This window comes from Pleurodeles waltl, chromosome 3_1 (assembly GCF_031143425.1).
Source record: "Pleurodeles waltl isolate 20211129_DDA chromosome 3_1, aPleWal1.hap1.20221129, whole genome shotgun sequence".
In the NCBI taxonomy this organism is placed as follows: domain Eukaryota; kingdom Metazoa; phylum Chordata; class Amphibia; order Caudata; family Salamandridae; genus Pleurodeles; species Pleurodeles waltl.
In genome coordinates this window covers 524,209,790-524,226,417 of record NC_090440.1, presented here as the reverse complement: position 1 = coordinate 524,226,417, position 16,628 = coordinate 524,209,790, and the positions used below count along the sequence as shown (strand labels likewise).

General features: G+C 44.6%; 1 protein-coding gene across 1 annotated transcript in view; it reads left to right on the top strand.

The window, feature by feature from the left end:
- SELENOS (selenoprotein S) overlaps nucleotides 1–15,157 on the top strand; it is an 80,689-nt gene extending 65,532 nt beyond the window's left edge. The window contains exons 5-6 of the mRNA XM_069222806.1: nucleotides 12,429–12,507; nucleotides 13,975–15,157. Of these exons, the coding sequence (XP_069078907.1) occupies nucleotides 12,429–12,507; nucleotides 13,975–14,057 (162 nt within the window). The 3' untranslated portion in view covers nucleotides 14,058–15,157. The remainder of the gene's footprint in view (nucleotides 1–12,428; nucleotides 12,508–13,974) is intronic.
- The last annotated feature ends 1,471 nt before the right edge of the window (nucleotides 15,158–16,628 follow it).

Below are 16,628 nucleotides of genomic sequence, written 5' to 3'. Positions count from 1 at the left end.
TACACTCCACAAAATACCACTCAACACAACGTGATTCAACTCCACACAATTACACTCTACTCAGTAACACATAAAAACACCCCAGATAAAACCACTTTATGCCACATAACAACAAATCACATAAATACACTCCACACCATGTCACATAAATCCAATTAACATAATTTCACTCAAAACAACACAGTTCCATGCTACACAGTTCATCTCCACACATGCCATTCCTCACCACATAATTAACACAACACCACATAGTTCAACCCAACAACACAATTGCACAACACACCACATACATCCAATCCACACCACAAACCCACTATTGCACATAATTACACTCCATGACGCACAGTCCCACTCCACGTAATTCCAGTACATTCAATACCACATAATTACTATCCCATAATCCAAGAGCACACCATGCCACATAATTCCATTTTATAAATCCACAACACACAATTCCACAACTAACAATTCTAATTCAACCCACATAATTCCACTCCACGCTGCATACATCCACTCCATAACACACGGGTAAAAGGCATTGTCGTTTACAACGCCAGTAGCTCAAAGTCTTGCAAAGGCGACACCTATTGGCTTTGCCCATGCTTGTATAAACTGTGAGAGGGAAGGTAGTAGCAATTTGGAGTGGTTACTGATAGAACACAGTTATTTAAACAGTGTGACATTGTGAAGAATGGCACACACACTTAAATTTCATACCATACACATACACCATCAATCCAAACTAGGAAGCAGTGCACAGCTGAGAAACTAGCCACAGTGGCCCTACAGCCAGACATGGGCTCACTGGGGTCACGAAGGTATCCAATTTTACTTGTATGAACACCACATTCCACTGACTATACATTAGCACATAGGCTTATCTCCTATCTATGGGAAAGTGACAGTTTGATTGAAATTCTAAAGAGCAGACCTACATGGAGGCATAATTTGTGAAATGGACAATCAGACTAAAATAGCCAGGTCGACAGGAGGCACTTGGTGAGTGAGAACGAGATCTCACATCCACCTATCAAGACTTTAAAATAAGAGCAAAGATCTACACATAGGGATCTCTCTCTCTCTCCCATACTCCATTTGAGATTTGAGCAGACCGGTACTTGGTGCTTTGATCTCCTTCCCACCACAGGAGCATTCTCCAGTTAAGTCAACCCATTACTAGGCTTATAACTATAAAATGAAAAATTCATATAATAATTGTGACAGAATTGTGACTTATAGGAAAGTGGGTTGATGATTATCCATTTGTACATATTTACACAGCAACCCACAGCCCTATCCTTCTCATGCTTAATGTCAATAAAAGGTTTCTTGTGACACCGATGACTCATGAAGGTGTGGAATGTGAGGCATTGCATAGTAAAGCTCAACACGTTGTTCTTAGATCTTTATGAAGCACCACTCTTTGCAAACAGACGACTCCTGTAAGCTACATGTACGTTTTCTGACAACTGGGAAAACGTCAATGAAGCTTAAGCTTTCTCAGAATGTTCCATTCATTACTGAGTGAAAAAGTATCCTGCCTTATTAGAACATGCGCTTCCATATGATATGGGAAGCTCGTCTCTGAATTCTGACTGTGCCCTCAGCTATAGTGCCACCATGTCGGTCTTGGTGGAAATGTCGTGTTTTAATTAACTAAACTGTCTCCCTTGATTTCAGCCTGCATTTCCTGCCTGGTTATTTGGTTGATAGGGAGTCTCGTGGGTTGCGCAGGAGCGATCCATTTACTATGCTTTTTCACACACCCCAGTGATGGTTGCATTATACGGCTTGAGCCTGTGAGATCAGAAATTAGTTCATCCAGAGTGTCATATGGCACTGCTTATCAGGATAACCAGACAATTTTCTGTTTCTCCATCTCTGTCCGTTTATTATTAAGTTTGATCATATTAAATTCCTTCTGCCTTGCATCATTTCACATGTGCATGATTTCATAGAACTAGTGTTTTTGCAGAGGTTGATGTTTCCACATATGTCTTTGTTCTTCATACCTTTGGAGGCACTGGTCTGACCTTTGTACAGTGCTCTGTGTACCCTTAGAGCCCCTCATTCTTAGTTTTGGCCTACTTTGTTGCTAGGAGAGTTTGCAATAAAATGGTATGGGTAAATGAGAATGGATTTTTTTTCTGTGTGCATGAAAGAAAATGTCTGCAGTTCAGGTTACATCTTTGAATGTCTTTCACTGTTCTTGAAAGACTGCTCTACTCCATTAAAATGCCACCTAGCATTCTAGCTGGTGTGGTGTGATAGTTCTGCTGTATCACTTTAGTCTGTTTTGTTTGCACTGTGCACAGTACAAAGGACTAAACCTGCTACTTCTCATTGATACAGAATTTGTTTACACTCTACCCTAAATTCACTGTCCTTAGAATATTAAGAGTATTGGGGGTTTCTCTGTCTCACACTTAAGAGGGGCAAACTCAGTATGCTCTTGGCTTGAGATGAGTGAGTTGAGAAATACTTGACCAAATTTATTTTTATTTCTCACCTCCCGCCCTCGAATTCTGATCAGGTATTTGTCTAGCAGTAAAAAATACATAAAGGACCGCTCTGTTCTGAGACCGCTCTACTATGAGCCTAAAGAGATTGCTGAGGTTACTAATCTTTCTATAAGCCAGTCTACTTTTTTAAAAGTGTAGGTTTGTCTGTTCCCTGAATGTATTGAAGTATCTCTCATGTTCTCCTCACGCATCATTACACAGTTTAAATGGAAACCACGCTTGGATGGACTTCGTCTTTGTGCTTGCTTATCTTACGGTGCAGTTATTGCATGTGGAGACCTTACCTCCGCTTAGCCATTATGCTTTTTGAATGCATGTGGCAGAGACTCTAGCTGCTTCTTGAGACATCTGGTCAGCACTGGCCACAGCAGCTCTGATTCCGTCACTTGTGCTCTCATTATTGTCTGTACACACCAATCTAAAAAGTAAGGATGTGGAAATCCTACTGCCTGATACCCAGAGCATGTTGTTTGAGGTCTTGGAAAACCAGTTTTCATGTTTATTTGGCCACTGGACATGTCTGCCCAAACCCCAAGCACAAACCCTTTGACTGCCAGATTACAGTATCACAGTACGGATCTGTAAAAGAGTATTGTCTACCCCTAAGTTAATAGTTATATCCATTTGTACAATGTGTTCAAACATGTATATATGATTCATTAATTAAAAGTCTTTGCTACTAGGGTGAGCACTTGTTATAATGCAGAGAACTGAGCTTGCAAACCTAACAGTGGATCCAGTATAAAAACATATATACGTTTGCAGAGTTTAACAATTTGATGCTCCTGATATTGTTCTCTGATTATGTGCGACTAGACTCAGAAGCATGAAAGCGAGATTCGTGATTTGTTCACAAAATGAAAGTTGCACAAAGAATTGCAATTGGTGTATAAGCTGTCTAGGTAAAATGAAAGTAAATTAAAGGCTGCATTCTTGAAGAAAGTTACAGAAGGGCACCTTGGGTATATATCCTTACATTGATGCAGATTTATGAGTTAAAGGGATTCGAAGGAGTCTACAGATGTAGACCTGGAAACCGTAATTCTAACAAGTTCTTGTCAGTTTAATACTCTCAAATCTATGTTTGCTGATGCGAAAATCTGCTGAGCAACTGCAAATTCACTTACTCTACACTCCCTTTTGCCTCATGCTGGAGCTTTACTCCTGTCCCTGTCAGTAGTAACTTTCCAAACGTTTGCAGTATGGGAGCAGATTAGCGAACGTTGCTGTACATTCTTAAACATGTGAGTATGTGGGTATGCACGAAATCACAGGGCATTTCAACTCTAAAACTACTGCCTTGTCTAGTCCCTGCATATTAAGGTGTATAAATGTGGCAAAGCAAGAGCCTGGCTAGATTCCAAACCCTCATCTAATATCAGCCCTGTCCTAGTTAGAGAGGCTATTATCAGAGCTCTGATAAAGTAAGAACTTTGCCATAATTTGTCACAGCACCAGTTTGCATAAACAGGGATGGTTGGATTTTGTACAGGACAAGTACATTTTTGAAGCATTTTATCCCTTGGACAAACAGATATTTTATAAAATTCCACACCCTTAAAAGTGTTTCTTCAATTTTGATTGACTTACAGTGGTGGGTAGATCTAGTTCTCCCTATTGATCATGTTGAACAGGTTTTCCAGCTCTGTGGTGATATAGATGTAGTGTTGATGCATCACCTTTGCAGGAAACTGAGTTTTCGAAAATTCTTCCTATATTAAAGAACACTAAATACTCACGGTTTGCTCATTTGCCAGGGGCATGGCAGTGTATCCCGATAACCCCTGCTGAGATGTTTTTCAGTTGTTTGATGTGCTGTTCATTTGCCATAGTTTGGTACCATTCCCTTTGCCATTATTTGTAGCACAGTGATTTTCTGATGAGTCCGACCTAGAGCCCTTTTGCATGATTCAAATGTGACCTTATAAGGGCTAGTGTTGTCTGCATCCTGTGTGAAGACTTTAGGTTTAGGGGGAAGCGTTTTTGTAGTATTCTCGTCGTATAGAATGAGTCTCTTGTTAATTTGGTGGCTTGGTGTTGAAGTAAGGGAGTGGGGTCTATGATCATGTAAAGGGCTTTCACTTCAGTCAATGTGCTTGAAGGTTGTGCCATTTCCAGAGGATATAAGGTTATTCTTTTGCCAAAATCCACAGGAGAGTATTTCAGTTTTAGATGAGTTAAGTTTGAATTGATTCTCTTAGCATTTGATAAGTCTTTATATGTTGGTTTTCGGCGGTTGTTCCAGTTTTAAGATGAGTGTGTTGTTGACATAAATGTATTGGGCACATTTAAAAGACTTCAGGAGATTGGAAAAGGTGTAATTGTTAAGTTCTCTGGGCTGCTTAATCGACAGGCATACAGTTGAAAGGAGGCAGTTTGAGATCTGTTATCAATATCAGTGCGCTTGATCCTTGGGTCATATAGTCTTTGTGATTGGAGTTGATTGTGTAATATATTAAGTAGGAGTTGAGGGAAAACTCCACGATTGTCAAAAGACGCGATGAAAATTAATGCTCATTGATTACTTCTTCTCTATAATCGTACTCTCTTGTTTGATGAAGATTAAGATCTGGGAGAATTCTACGTTCCTACTTTCATAGGAGTCTACAGATATCAGTCTGTAGTTCCTTGGATCAGTCTGGTCAAGACCTTCCTTCTGTAGTAATGGTTTCATATAAGATGTTTCTGATGGATACAACTACCTGTGGATTCCTCACCTCATGAATACTCCCATGGCGCCAGCATTCGACGGAAATCTTCTTACTAGTCTCTGCACGTCGACGAGGACGTCACTGTCTCGCACGCGACGCCGTCTGACGTCATACAGGCAATAAGAGGTCCTCGACGACGTGCAGACGTCAGTTCCCTTTTTTCCGTGCATTCGAAACGGTTATCTTCGAGGGAGCAACTGTTACTCTTGCGGTTACAGTGTATATCTTGCTGCGTACTCTTTCTCTGTGGAAATAATGTCGCAGAGAAAGTCTGGATTTAAGCCTTGTCGTGAGTGTGGAGGCAAGATGTCGGTGACGGATCCTCATTCCGATTGCCTTTGGTGTTTGAGCTCCGACCACGACGTCTCGACTTGTGATTCGTGTCAGCACATGAATCCGAAGGCCCTTAAAGAACGCGAGGCGAAGCTGTTTATGGCCAAGTCAAAGGAGAAGCATCATAAGAAAAAGTCTTCTCCAAAACATCGGCGTCATCGAGACTCCCGGCGCCGTAGAGAATCTTGGCGTCATTCAAGGGAGGCTCGTTCCAGGTCTCCGGATCGGCGCCGGAGGACATGGGAGATCAGCCCCACGGTGACGCCGCATCCTTCGACGCCGTTGCTCTCTCCGGCGTCTCCAACTTCGCCTGGACAGGCGTCGGTGATTGAGGTATTGGAGCCTCAAGTGTTTTCTCCGGCGCAGACGCCGAGGCCGGCGTCGGGGTCGCCTCAGAGTCAGGCACCCCAGTATCCGGCTTTTCCCACCCCTGGAGCCGATAGTTCCGCATTCTTGAATGCGATGTATGCCATCTTCCAGCAGATGGCTCCAGGGGGTGCTCCGGCTGGGCCTTTGGCCTTTTCTTTGGGTGATCCTGCGCCTCTTCGGCCGGCACCCTTTATGCCCTTTCTCCCGTTTGGGAACGTGGGCTCGGCGCCAGTGTCGGCGCCGGTGGCCGCTCCGATGGCTTCGGAGGGATTGGCCCCAGGGATTCCCATCCCGTCGACGTCGAGATTTCGGCCTGTGACTCCGGTGGGTCCATCCGTTTCATCTGCTCTTCAGTCGGCGCCGAAGTTACCTGTGGCGCCGGATGCGGCGTCGGTGGCTTCGGAAGATCGGCGCCGATCTCCGACTTCGGCGGAGGTATTGTCGACTCCGCGGATTGAGCAACGACTGCATTCAAGGAGGCGTGCTCTCCGGGTACTAGAGGAGCAGGAGTACCAACGAGCTCTAGAGGAAGGAGAGCTAGAGGACTCGGGTGATGGGCTGCGTGGACTGGAGTCGGCCAGTGGGCTGGACACTTCCCCTGAGTGGGACCTTTCGTCCCCGGGGGAATATACCGAGGAAGCTGCTTCCTTTCATACAGTGGTACGGAAGGCAGCTAGTTTTTTGGACCTGCCTTTGCCGGTGGTGGAGGCGAAACAAAACCTTTTGACAGAGGTGTTGCATCCGGCCTCAGCCGCGGCGGAGCCTCTATTACCTTTTAATGACGCTCTGCTGGATCCGGTTTTAGAGGTGTGGAAGAAGCCGGCATCTTCCCCAGCAGTTCACAGAGCCGTGGCCAGGAGGTATCGGACGGCTCCAACTGATCCTGGTTTCCTATCTAGGCACCCTACGCCGGAGAGCTTGGTTGTGCAGGCCTCCTGTTCGTCCAAGTCAGCGCCTGGTTCTTTTCCGACGGTGCCTGGGGACAGAGACTCAAAAAAGCTGGAGGCGCAGTCGAAGAAGATTTTTTCGTCCTGCAGTCTGGCATTAAAAGCCACCAATGCAACCTGTATCCTGGGGAGGTATATTCATGCTCTGATGGATGACATCTCCTCTTCGTTTACAGAGCTTCCCCAGGGTCTTTTGGATCTTGTCTCTGATGCCCAGGCTGCTGCGACCCAAATTATCCAGACGGGACTGGATACCACCGACTCGGTAGCCAGAGCAATGGGCACAACTGTGGTGGAAAGGAGACAGGCCTGGCTCCGTAACTCGGGCTTTTCGACAGATGTACAGTCCACATTGTTGGATCTCCCGTTTGATGGGGACAAACTGTTTGGGGCTAAGGCTGATTCGGCCTTGGAACGGTTTAAGGAGAGCAGGGCCACGGCTAAGTCGCTGGGACTCCAAGCTCCTTCTTCCACGGCCTCTTCCAGATTCTTCAGGAGGTTTCGTGGATTTGGGCGTGGCTCTTCCTCCTCTTCCTTTCGGGGAAGATATCAGCAACCTGCCTCTTCCCATCCCTATAGATCTTTTAGGGGGAGGGGTAGGGTCCGCACCAGGGGAGCTTCTCAGCAGCACTCTGCCTCTTCCTCATCCTCTGGCGGGGTGCAGCAGGGGAAGCAGCCTTAGGCTTCCACCATTTCCCACTCACTCCTCTCCTCTAGGGGGAAGATTACAGCATTTTCTCACCAAATGGGAGACTGGTACGTCGGACACTTGGGTTCTCAGTGTTGTGGGAAAAGGCTACACCCTTCCCTTTCGGGAGTTTCCGCCCCTCATCCCGCCCCGCCCTTCGTATTGTTCACAAGAACACCTCCTGTTGCTAGAACAGGAGGTAGAAGTCCTCCTTTTAAAGGGCGCGGTGGAGTTGGTCCCGGAGCAGGAAAGGGGTCAAGGAGTTTACTCAAGGTATTTCCTGATTCCCAAGAAGGATGGTCGTTTGAGACCAATTCTGGACCTGAGGATCTTGAATTGGTTCCTCAAGCAGGAAAAGTTCAAGATGCTGACCCTAGCACAGGTGCTTTTGGCGTTGAACATGGAAGACTGGATGGTGTCTGTCGACTTGCAGGATGCTTACTTTCATATCCCGATACTCAAGTCACACAGGAAGTATCTCCGGTTTGTGGTGGGATCGCAACACTACCAGTTTGCGGTCCTTCCGTTTGGTCTTACTTCAGCACCTCGAGTCTTCACGAAGGTGATGTCGGTGGTTGCGGCAGAGCTCAGAAGGAAGGGGATAGCAGTATTCCCTTACTTGGACGATTGGTTAATCAAAGCCAAGTCCCCGGAGCTTGTGTTGCGTCATCTGCAGTCAACAACCCAGTTGTTGTTCGACCTGGGCTTTTCGGTGAACGAGCCCAAATCTCACCTAGAGCCCTCTCAGCGCCTCCTGTTCATAGGGGCAGTACTGGATACAACATTGGGTCGGGCCTTTCCTCCGCCTCAGCGGATTCAAGATATTCAGGATTTGGTTCCAATGTTTCGAAATGGAGCGGTAGTTCCAGTCCTCAAGGTCCTTCGTCTGCTCGGTCTTTTTGCCTCCTGCATTCTGTTGGTCACGCATGCTCGCTGGCACATGAGGGCTCTTCAGTGGTGCCTCCGAAGGCAGTGGTCTCAACACAGAGGGGATCTAGAGGGTACTGTCAAGATCTCCAGAGATGCTGCTGTGGATTTGAAGTGGTGGATTGCAAGCAACAATCTTTCACAAGGAAAGCCGTTCCAGCAGTCGCCACCAGTGACAACAGTCATAACGGATGCTTCCACTCTAGGGTGGGGAGCTCATCTGGGGGATCTGGAGATCAAAGGTCTTTGGTCTCCAGAGGAACAGATTTTTCACATCAATCTGTTAGAGTTACGGGCTGTACGTCTGGCTCTCAAGGCCTTCCTCCCTTCCCTTTGTGGTCAGTCGGTACAGGTCCTAACGGACAATACTACCACGATGTGGTACATAAACAAGCAGGGAGGAGTGGGGTCGTACCTTCTCTGCAGAGAAGCTCTTCGACTATGGTCCTGGGCAAAGGACCATCGGATTTGCTTGATAGCAAACCATCTGGCCGGAGTTTTGAACGTGCGTGCGGACAGTCTCAGTCGCCACTTCTCGGCAGACCACGAGTGGCGTCTCCATCCAGATCAAGTCCGTTTAATCTTCCAGAAGTGGGGGTTTCCTCGGGTAGATCTGTTCGCCACTCGAGAGAACGCGCATTGTCCGTTGTTCTGCAGCCTTCAGTATCCGATGCAGGAAGCGTTGGGGGACGCGTTTCAAATGACCTGGTGCGGCCAGTTGTTTTACGCGTTTCCTCCCATACCCTTGATTCCTCGAGTATTGAGGAAGATTCGCCAAGACCGGGCTCTAGTAATCTTAATAGCTCCGGATTGGCCAAGGAGGGTGTGGTACTCCGATCTTCTCCAACTCTCAACGTGCCCGCCGCTCCGTCTCCCTTTCAGGGCAGACCTCCTCTCGCAGTCGCAGGGGCAGGTTCTACACCCCAACCTCCAGAGTCTGCACCTACATGCCTGGAGATTGAACGGGGCAACCTGAGTTCCTTCTCTCTCCCGCCTGAGGTAGTGGATGTTATATTAGCGGCCAGGCGACACTCCACTAAATCTATCTACGCTAATAGGTGGTCTAAATTTGTTGCGTGGTGTGGAGAGAGGCAGATTGATCCCTTACATGCTCATCTATCGGACGTTTTGTCTTTTGCTCTATCTCTGGCGCAGAAAGGTTGTGCAGTGGCTACCATTAAAGGTTATTTATCGGCCTTGTCAGCCTTCATATGTCTTCCAGACCAACCATCTTTATTTAAATCCCCTATTGTTATCAGATTCTTGAAAGGTCTTCTAAATCAATATCCTCCAAAGCCATTCGTTATGCCGCAATGGGATTTGTCCTTAGTCCTGACTTTCCTTATGGGGTCCCCTTTTGAACCTATGCATTCTTGCCCCTTGAGGTATTTGGTTTTAAAAACAGTCTTCCTGATAGCTATAACATCAGCAAGGAGAGTGAGTGAGTTGCAGGCCTTATCAGTAAAACCCCCTTATACAACTTTTTATGGGGATAAGGTGGTGTTGAGGACCAAGGCTGCTTTCCTCCCGAAGGTTGTTTCACCCTTCCATTTGGCTCAGGCAATTACTTTGTCCACGTTCTATCCTCCGCCTCATCCTTCCAAAGAGGAAGAAAGACTGCACCGTCTGGATCCAAAGAGAGCGTTGAGCTTCTTTATCGATAGAACAAGGGATTTCAGGCTGGAGGATCAGCTGTTTATTGGATACGTGGGCAAGAGGAGAGGAAAGGCAGTCCACAAGAGAACACTATCCAGGTGGGTTGTTCTTTGCATTAAAATATGTTACTCTTTGGCAAAGAAGGATCCTCCTGAGGGCATTAGAGCTCATTCCACCAGAGCTAAGTCGGCCACTTCGGCCTTAGCCAGAGGTGTTCCTGTGGTCGACATCTGCAAGGCCGCAACTTGGTCGTCCCTTCACACTTTTGCAAAGCATTACTGTTTAGATTCTGAGGTTAGAAGGGACGGCCATTTTGCACGGTCAGTGCTGCAGGATTTCTTGGTTTGACCATTTAGGCACCCACCGCCGGGCGTGGTACTGCTTTGGGACTCTATTCATGAGGTGAGGAATCCACAGGTAGTTGTATCCATCAGAAGAACGAGTTACTTACCTTCGGTAACGACTTTTCTGGTGGATACATTAGCTACCTGTGGATTCCTCACGGTCCCACCCGCCTCCCCGTTGCCTTTATGGTCTTGCCAAGTAATCCTTGAGTGCGCTCCTCTTGGTCCTTGAGGGTGCAATAGATGTATATATATAATATATTTGTATATATATATGTGTATATATCTTTATGTATATACTTGGTGTGTGTATATATTTTAAAAGAGAGAGTTTTATATATATATATATATATGTACATAAAAAGATTTACAGTTATTCATACAATGTGGTGTATTTTACAATATAATGGATGTTGCCTTGCTCTTTCATTGCATTGCCTGGTTGTTCTCATGCACGTAAAAAAATGATTGGTACTGACGTCTGCACGTCGTCGAGGACCTCTTATTGCCTGTATGACGTCAGACGGCGTCGCGTGCGAGACAGTGACGTCCTCGTCGACGTGCAGAGACTAGTAAGAAGATTTCCGTCGAATGCTGGCGCCATGGGAGTATTCATGAGGTGAGGAATCCACAGGTAGCTAATGTATCCACCAGAAAAGTCGTTACCGAAGGTAAGTAACTCGTTCTTTCAGACCTCTTATAGAATTCACCCATAAGTAGGGTATGGCAGCACAGTATTTTTAGAGAACGGTTTTGGAAATGTTTGAAGGGAAAAGAGCTGCCTTGCTCATACCTTTTGATTAAATTTTGTGTTACATGTTTAACATACACAATTAAGGTTGAGTACTCGTGGTGGCCCAATTTAGAAACATTAATGTTTAAAATGCGGCATTGCACCAAGAACTGAGCATTACATTGGCAATCAACATCCTCGTAAAAAAAAGTGAAAAATGTGGGGTGTGGGTCAAGCTAGTGTCCCCTTTCTGAAATTGATGACAATTGTCCCAGAAGGCATCAGTCTTGAACTTATGTTGTTAATAATAATCTTGAGCCCTTTTAGATTAAACGCTCAGGCTCACCAGACCCATAAACTCGATGAGATCTAAAATCAGTCATCCAGTCTGACAACATCACCTATCCTTAAAAGCACTCAGTGTAGCAAAGAATCCTATTCATAATAGAATGCACCATCTATAGAGCTTTTGTGGGGGCAGGACTACCTGCAGAAGCTGGTTTCTCATCATATTCCTGACTGGGACCTATGCTTGAAGAACCCTAAACTAGTCACCCAGTCCAAAAGATGAAGCAATTTAGTCTGGTGAATTACACCTGTCCAGCAATATTTGAGACAGTTCCCACTCTTTGGAAGAGCTCTCCCAACTGTACAGAGTAGCATACAGAAGCTGCAGACAGGGCAGATGATGACCTGCATCTTCCCCCTCCTTCTGAAGTTACCTACCAACTCCCTACTAACTCATTCTTAAAAACTGCGTAGTAGTTTGAAGGCATCATGTCAGCAGTATCTACAACTATGAAATATGATGTAAAAGGCTAAATGTAGTGATCTAGGTGATACTGTTGTAGATTAATCATTCTTTTTTCCTTACAGACATTACTGATTCAGCTCAAAGTTTCTCTGCTCAGACAAAAGGTAGAGGACAGAAGTAGACATTCTTTGGGTGGTGTGGAGATCCTTTGTAGATGTCATGCTGCTCTGAGCTTTCGCATAAACATTTGAAAACTGGGATGTACTTACTTACGTTTTCGAACAGATGGGTCACTTTCCACAGGGGACTTGGGATACCCAGAGTTTAAGATTGATGCGTAAAATGGGACATTGAGCCCTTGTTATTTTGGCATAGTGATTTGGATGCTGTGGGAGGAACAAGCATGAAATCTGTTTAACAAACGTGCTTTACTTTCTTTTATAGCTGGAAGCCGCCCCGAGCACTTCCGTGTCCACTTCGGCCCAGAAGCCAAAATCTGACAAGAAATCACTGCGAGGGAGTGGTGAGTAGAAACATTGGGGAACAGTAATGTATTTGCTCTACAGGTGAGAGAGATTACTCTCCAGTAAGGTGAAGAACCGTTAGTGATGATGGACAAGAAGTGAAGCTTAGTGGGGGAAGATAGTAAATGTGGACAATTATTTTAAGAGTGGTAGAGGGACTGCTCTGCTCGTGACTTTTCAAATTATAGTTCTTCCTCACTTACCTTGGGGGGAAGTCACAGTTGTGGGAAAATATATTTTTGCCTTTTAGAGTTCAGGGTTGGAGGAGGTGTACACGTTCACAGATCTGTGCCAAGTAAGGCTTAGAACTCAAATTGTTAGTGTGAGATGAGCACTCATGCCACTAATTGGTGGTATTGGATGCACTAACCATTGCACAAATTTAACTTAACAGAAGTTTAACTGAATTACTTGAGCTTAATACAATCTGATCATGCTTAAAACTTCGACTATTAGTTTTAATGATAACTTTGCTTGAAAAAGATGCAAGAGATGTGCAGTTGTTTGGATTTAAGACATCTTGCCATTGGTGTAGATTTTTTATTATTTTATTTTGTATAGAGATTTCTTAGGCTTTAAAGAGGAATATGAGTGGAGTCCCGAAGCCCCCATTTGTCTCATTCTTTATTATTTTTAAGTAATTATTTAGATTTTTTTATATATAGCAAAACTGCATTTTCCTGTAGAATTTAGCAGCTGTATGGGCCAAATGGTTTCTGCTTTTGGGTTTTGCACAGGTTCGGATACATTTATAATATTGTACTTTTTGCGATTACATGCATTTGCAATTTTAGAAATCACGCGAGCTAGTGTTTAATTTATCTAAAATTTGATTTAGGTATTGGTAAATGATGATTTTCAAATGCCTTTTTTGGATAAATACTATTTCAGACTACTAGCAGAGCAGTCAGTCATGGAGTCAAAGTTATGATCATTATATATTTATTATGTCGGTTTTGATATAAGGGGTGCAAAGTGTTCTTAGGTCAAATAAAAGGATTAAAATGTTGTTCTTATAGCCATGTTATTGAGGCTGTTTGGGATATCCTTTATTGTCACATTCTGATATTTTATTTGTGCAAGATATTATAATCCATTATGCAGTATTCTATCTTTCATAAAAGTGTTAGATAAAAAAAAACATTAAAAAAGTACAGAGTAAGAAAATGAAAAATTGGTGACTCCCTGTGTGGTCTGTGTAAGAGTGTAGCTAGCTAAGTGGCTGTTAGTTCCTACCTGCTGACTGAGTTCATGTTAATTTTATAATGAGACTTGTGATCAAAAAGAATGTTTTTTGGGGCAAGGGAGTTAGGACGTTTGTGGAAATCACATGGTTGATGTTGGAAGCAGAGAAATTAATGTGTACATTATCCTGACTCAAATGGATTTTGTAAATGTTGTCAACTGCCTAATATATTACATTTCATTACATTATATTACATTGTTCTTTATCTGACTTCTTCCAGGATACAACCCCTTGACGGGCGATGGTGGAGGGACGTGTGCCTGGAGACCAGGACGTCGAGGCCCATCTGCAGGGGGTGGATGAGGGTAGTAGTCTTGCTGGGACCCATAAGGGACCCCAGCAAGTGCTCTCCAACATGACCTGCTGAATTGCCAACTGCAGCTTCGTTCTCTAAAGTGACCATCCTTGGATTCGTTTTAACCTGTGCAGTCATTAACTAAACTGAAACATCAGAAGTGAATGTTCAGAAAAATATTGGATCTGAAATGTTAAATGTCTCTCGCTACTGATTTACGTGTATATTTTCCATTTATCCCTCCTATATATCCACTCTCTCTCCCCCTCAAGCCTTCCCAAGACTGTCTCTTCATGAACCTCGATGCCCTCCACTGAAGAAATGTTTCTGCCTCTCCATATACAACCCTAAGTTAGGGTACTCAGTGCCTACACATGTGGTTATGCAAAGCTGGAGAGCTTAAATGTGCTCTATTTTTCTCATGCTTTCAAACAGTGCCACCTTTTTAAGGTTAGGTTAATGGCTGTTCGATCTTCTGTTGGTCTCACCACTATTCATCTGCATTGAGCCTATAAGACTCTGTTCACCTAGGCATCTGAATATCCCAAGGAAAAGGTTTGGTGTATGGTTTGAAGATCCTCCATATCAGTGGTCTGACTTGGAACATGTATTGTCCTTTCGTTTGCTCCATTCTGTTGCTTGTAATTTCTAGCCATAGACTCTTTGAAAGGACCAAATGTACATACCAGAACTCTGTTCCCTCTCCCTGTCCACCCCGATCAGCAGTGTTCCAACATTTTGAAATTGTTTATGATTTCCTCCTCTCAAAAGTGGGATTCATAATTAAGTTAAAAGGCCTGCAGCAGTTGTTGCTACGTTAAAACGAAATTCTTTGGATGAGTCTCTGTAATTGACGACTGCATTAAATGATGTCACCCTTATAAATGGTGGTTTCACCAGTGAGGGTAACTGATACTTGCAAGCATTCAGGTGTCATGTTCTGTGTATATCCATCGTTATTTCACCTACTTTGCAGAACTGTTGTTCTCAGACATGTGCTTTCTTTGGGACTCAGTGTTAGGGCACACTGACAGTCCTTGCAATATTTTTAGTTTTTACTGGAAATAGAACGTGTCTGCCCTATTAAAGTGTGATATTTCTAAAGTGATTGTGTATTTCGGCTTATATCATAGTTTTGTTGTATGTTCAATCTGTACACACATTCTCATTTTGCTTTGTTTGTCCCTTATGTAAAGGTCAAAATTGTTTTCAAAAGCTTTTCAGTTGCTTTAAAAAACTATGACAAGATGTTGAGTTTAAAGCTCAGCAGTAGGGACCACTAACTGTCACTTATGGAGTCCAAATTCAAAGGTCATGCAAAACCCAACTACAATCCTTTAATGGGCAGTGTGTGCAAACAAGATACCGATGTTTGTGACATCTACGACCTGTACGGTGATGATCTTCTGATGGAAACCAGCTGTTTACTGTTCTGTTTGGGGGGAGGTCCTGTGACTTTTGTTTCTACTAAGTAAAGAGGAAGGGAAAAGTGTGGTGAAAACAAAAACAAGCATGACTTCTGTTCCAGATATGGACAAAAATTCCATTGTGGGTAAGTAGAGCATTTGTACAAGTATGGCAGCTGAAAGAAACTGAATGTTTATGCGATATCATGTGGGAATTGTTGCCACCTGGCATAAGACCACGGGATTACAATGATAACTGAAATTTGTTGGGGTGTTTTCAACTGCAAATTAATTTCACTGGAATTAATTTCACTGGGAGAAATGTTTAGGGGATGATCTATTTTTCTAAGGGATGTCTTGTCTTAGTTTGGCGACTGAAGGTTTGCATGAGCATCATTTTGAAACCAGGATGCTCTGCACTTCCTCCTGCAAACTCAGCTGTACCAAGTAGCAGATGGAAACAATGCTCCTCACATTCAGGACACGGAATCCGAAGGAGGGTAGGGAGGGCATCGCTACAGTGCAGAAGAGGATGCTGGCAGCAGTTGGACTGCCCCGGGGTGTTTGCTTCTGCCACGTTCACCTAGTGCATCCCTGGCCCTCACAGCGACAGTGCAGCTGAGGCCAAGAGACCAACGGCGGTCAGATTGCAACTGCTGCATTTGTTCCCGCTACTCTAGCGGTGACCTCTCAGCCTCCCCCAACCCTCACGTTGATTGTATACAGGATTCAGCACATGTTCATCGCCAAGGTTCACTGTGGAGGGAAGAGGATGGCCAACTTGCTGTAGAACGCAGAAGTTGGGGCCATTGTGGTGGGAGGTACGTGGGCCATGAAGATGTCTTCTCAACGTCTGCTCGGCATTTCCCCGCTTACTGCTTCCCCGCGGTTTCTCAGTGGTCTCTTTCATAATACTCCATAATACTCCATGCATAGGGGCCTTGGGGCCTTGTGTTTCTGGGTGCTCATGCCTCAACCTAGACTGTAGCCGTGTCTTTGTTCTGCATCTTGAGCATCCCAGACTCCAAAGACTGTGCCTGCCAGCAGAAGATACATGGTGACTCTGGGAGAGGCTGAGGTGTTACTTGGCTAGGTGAAGGGCTCGAGAGGTGGTTGTGGGGAAGAGGGGGAAAACCTTTGGTTGGTCAGGCAGCCCAGCCTCAAGAAGTTACT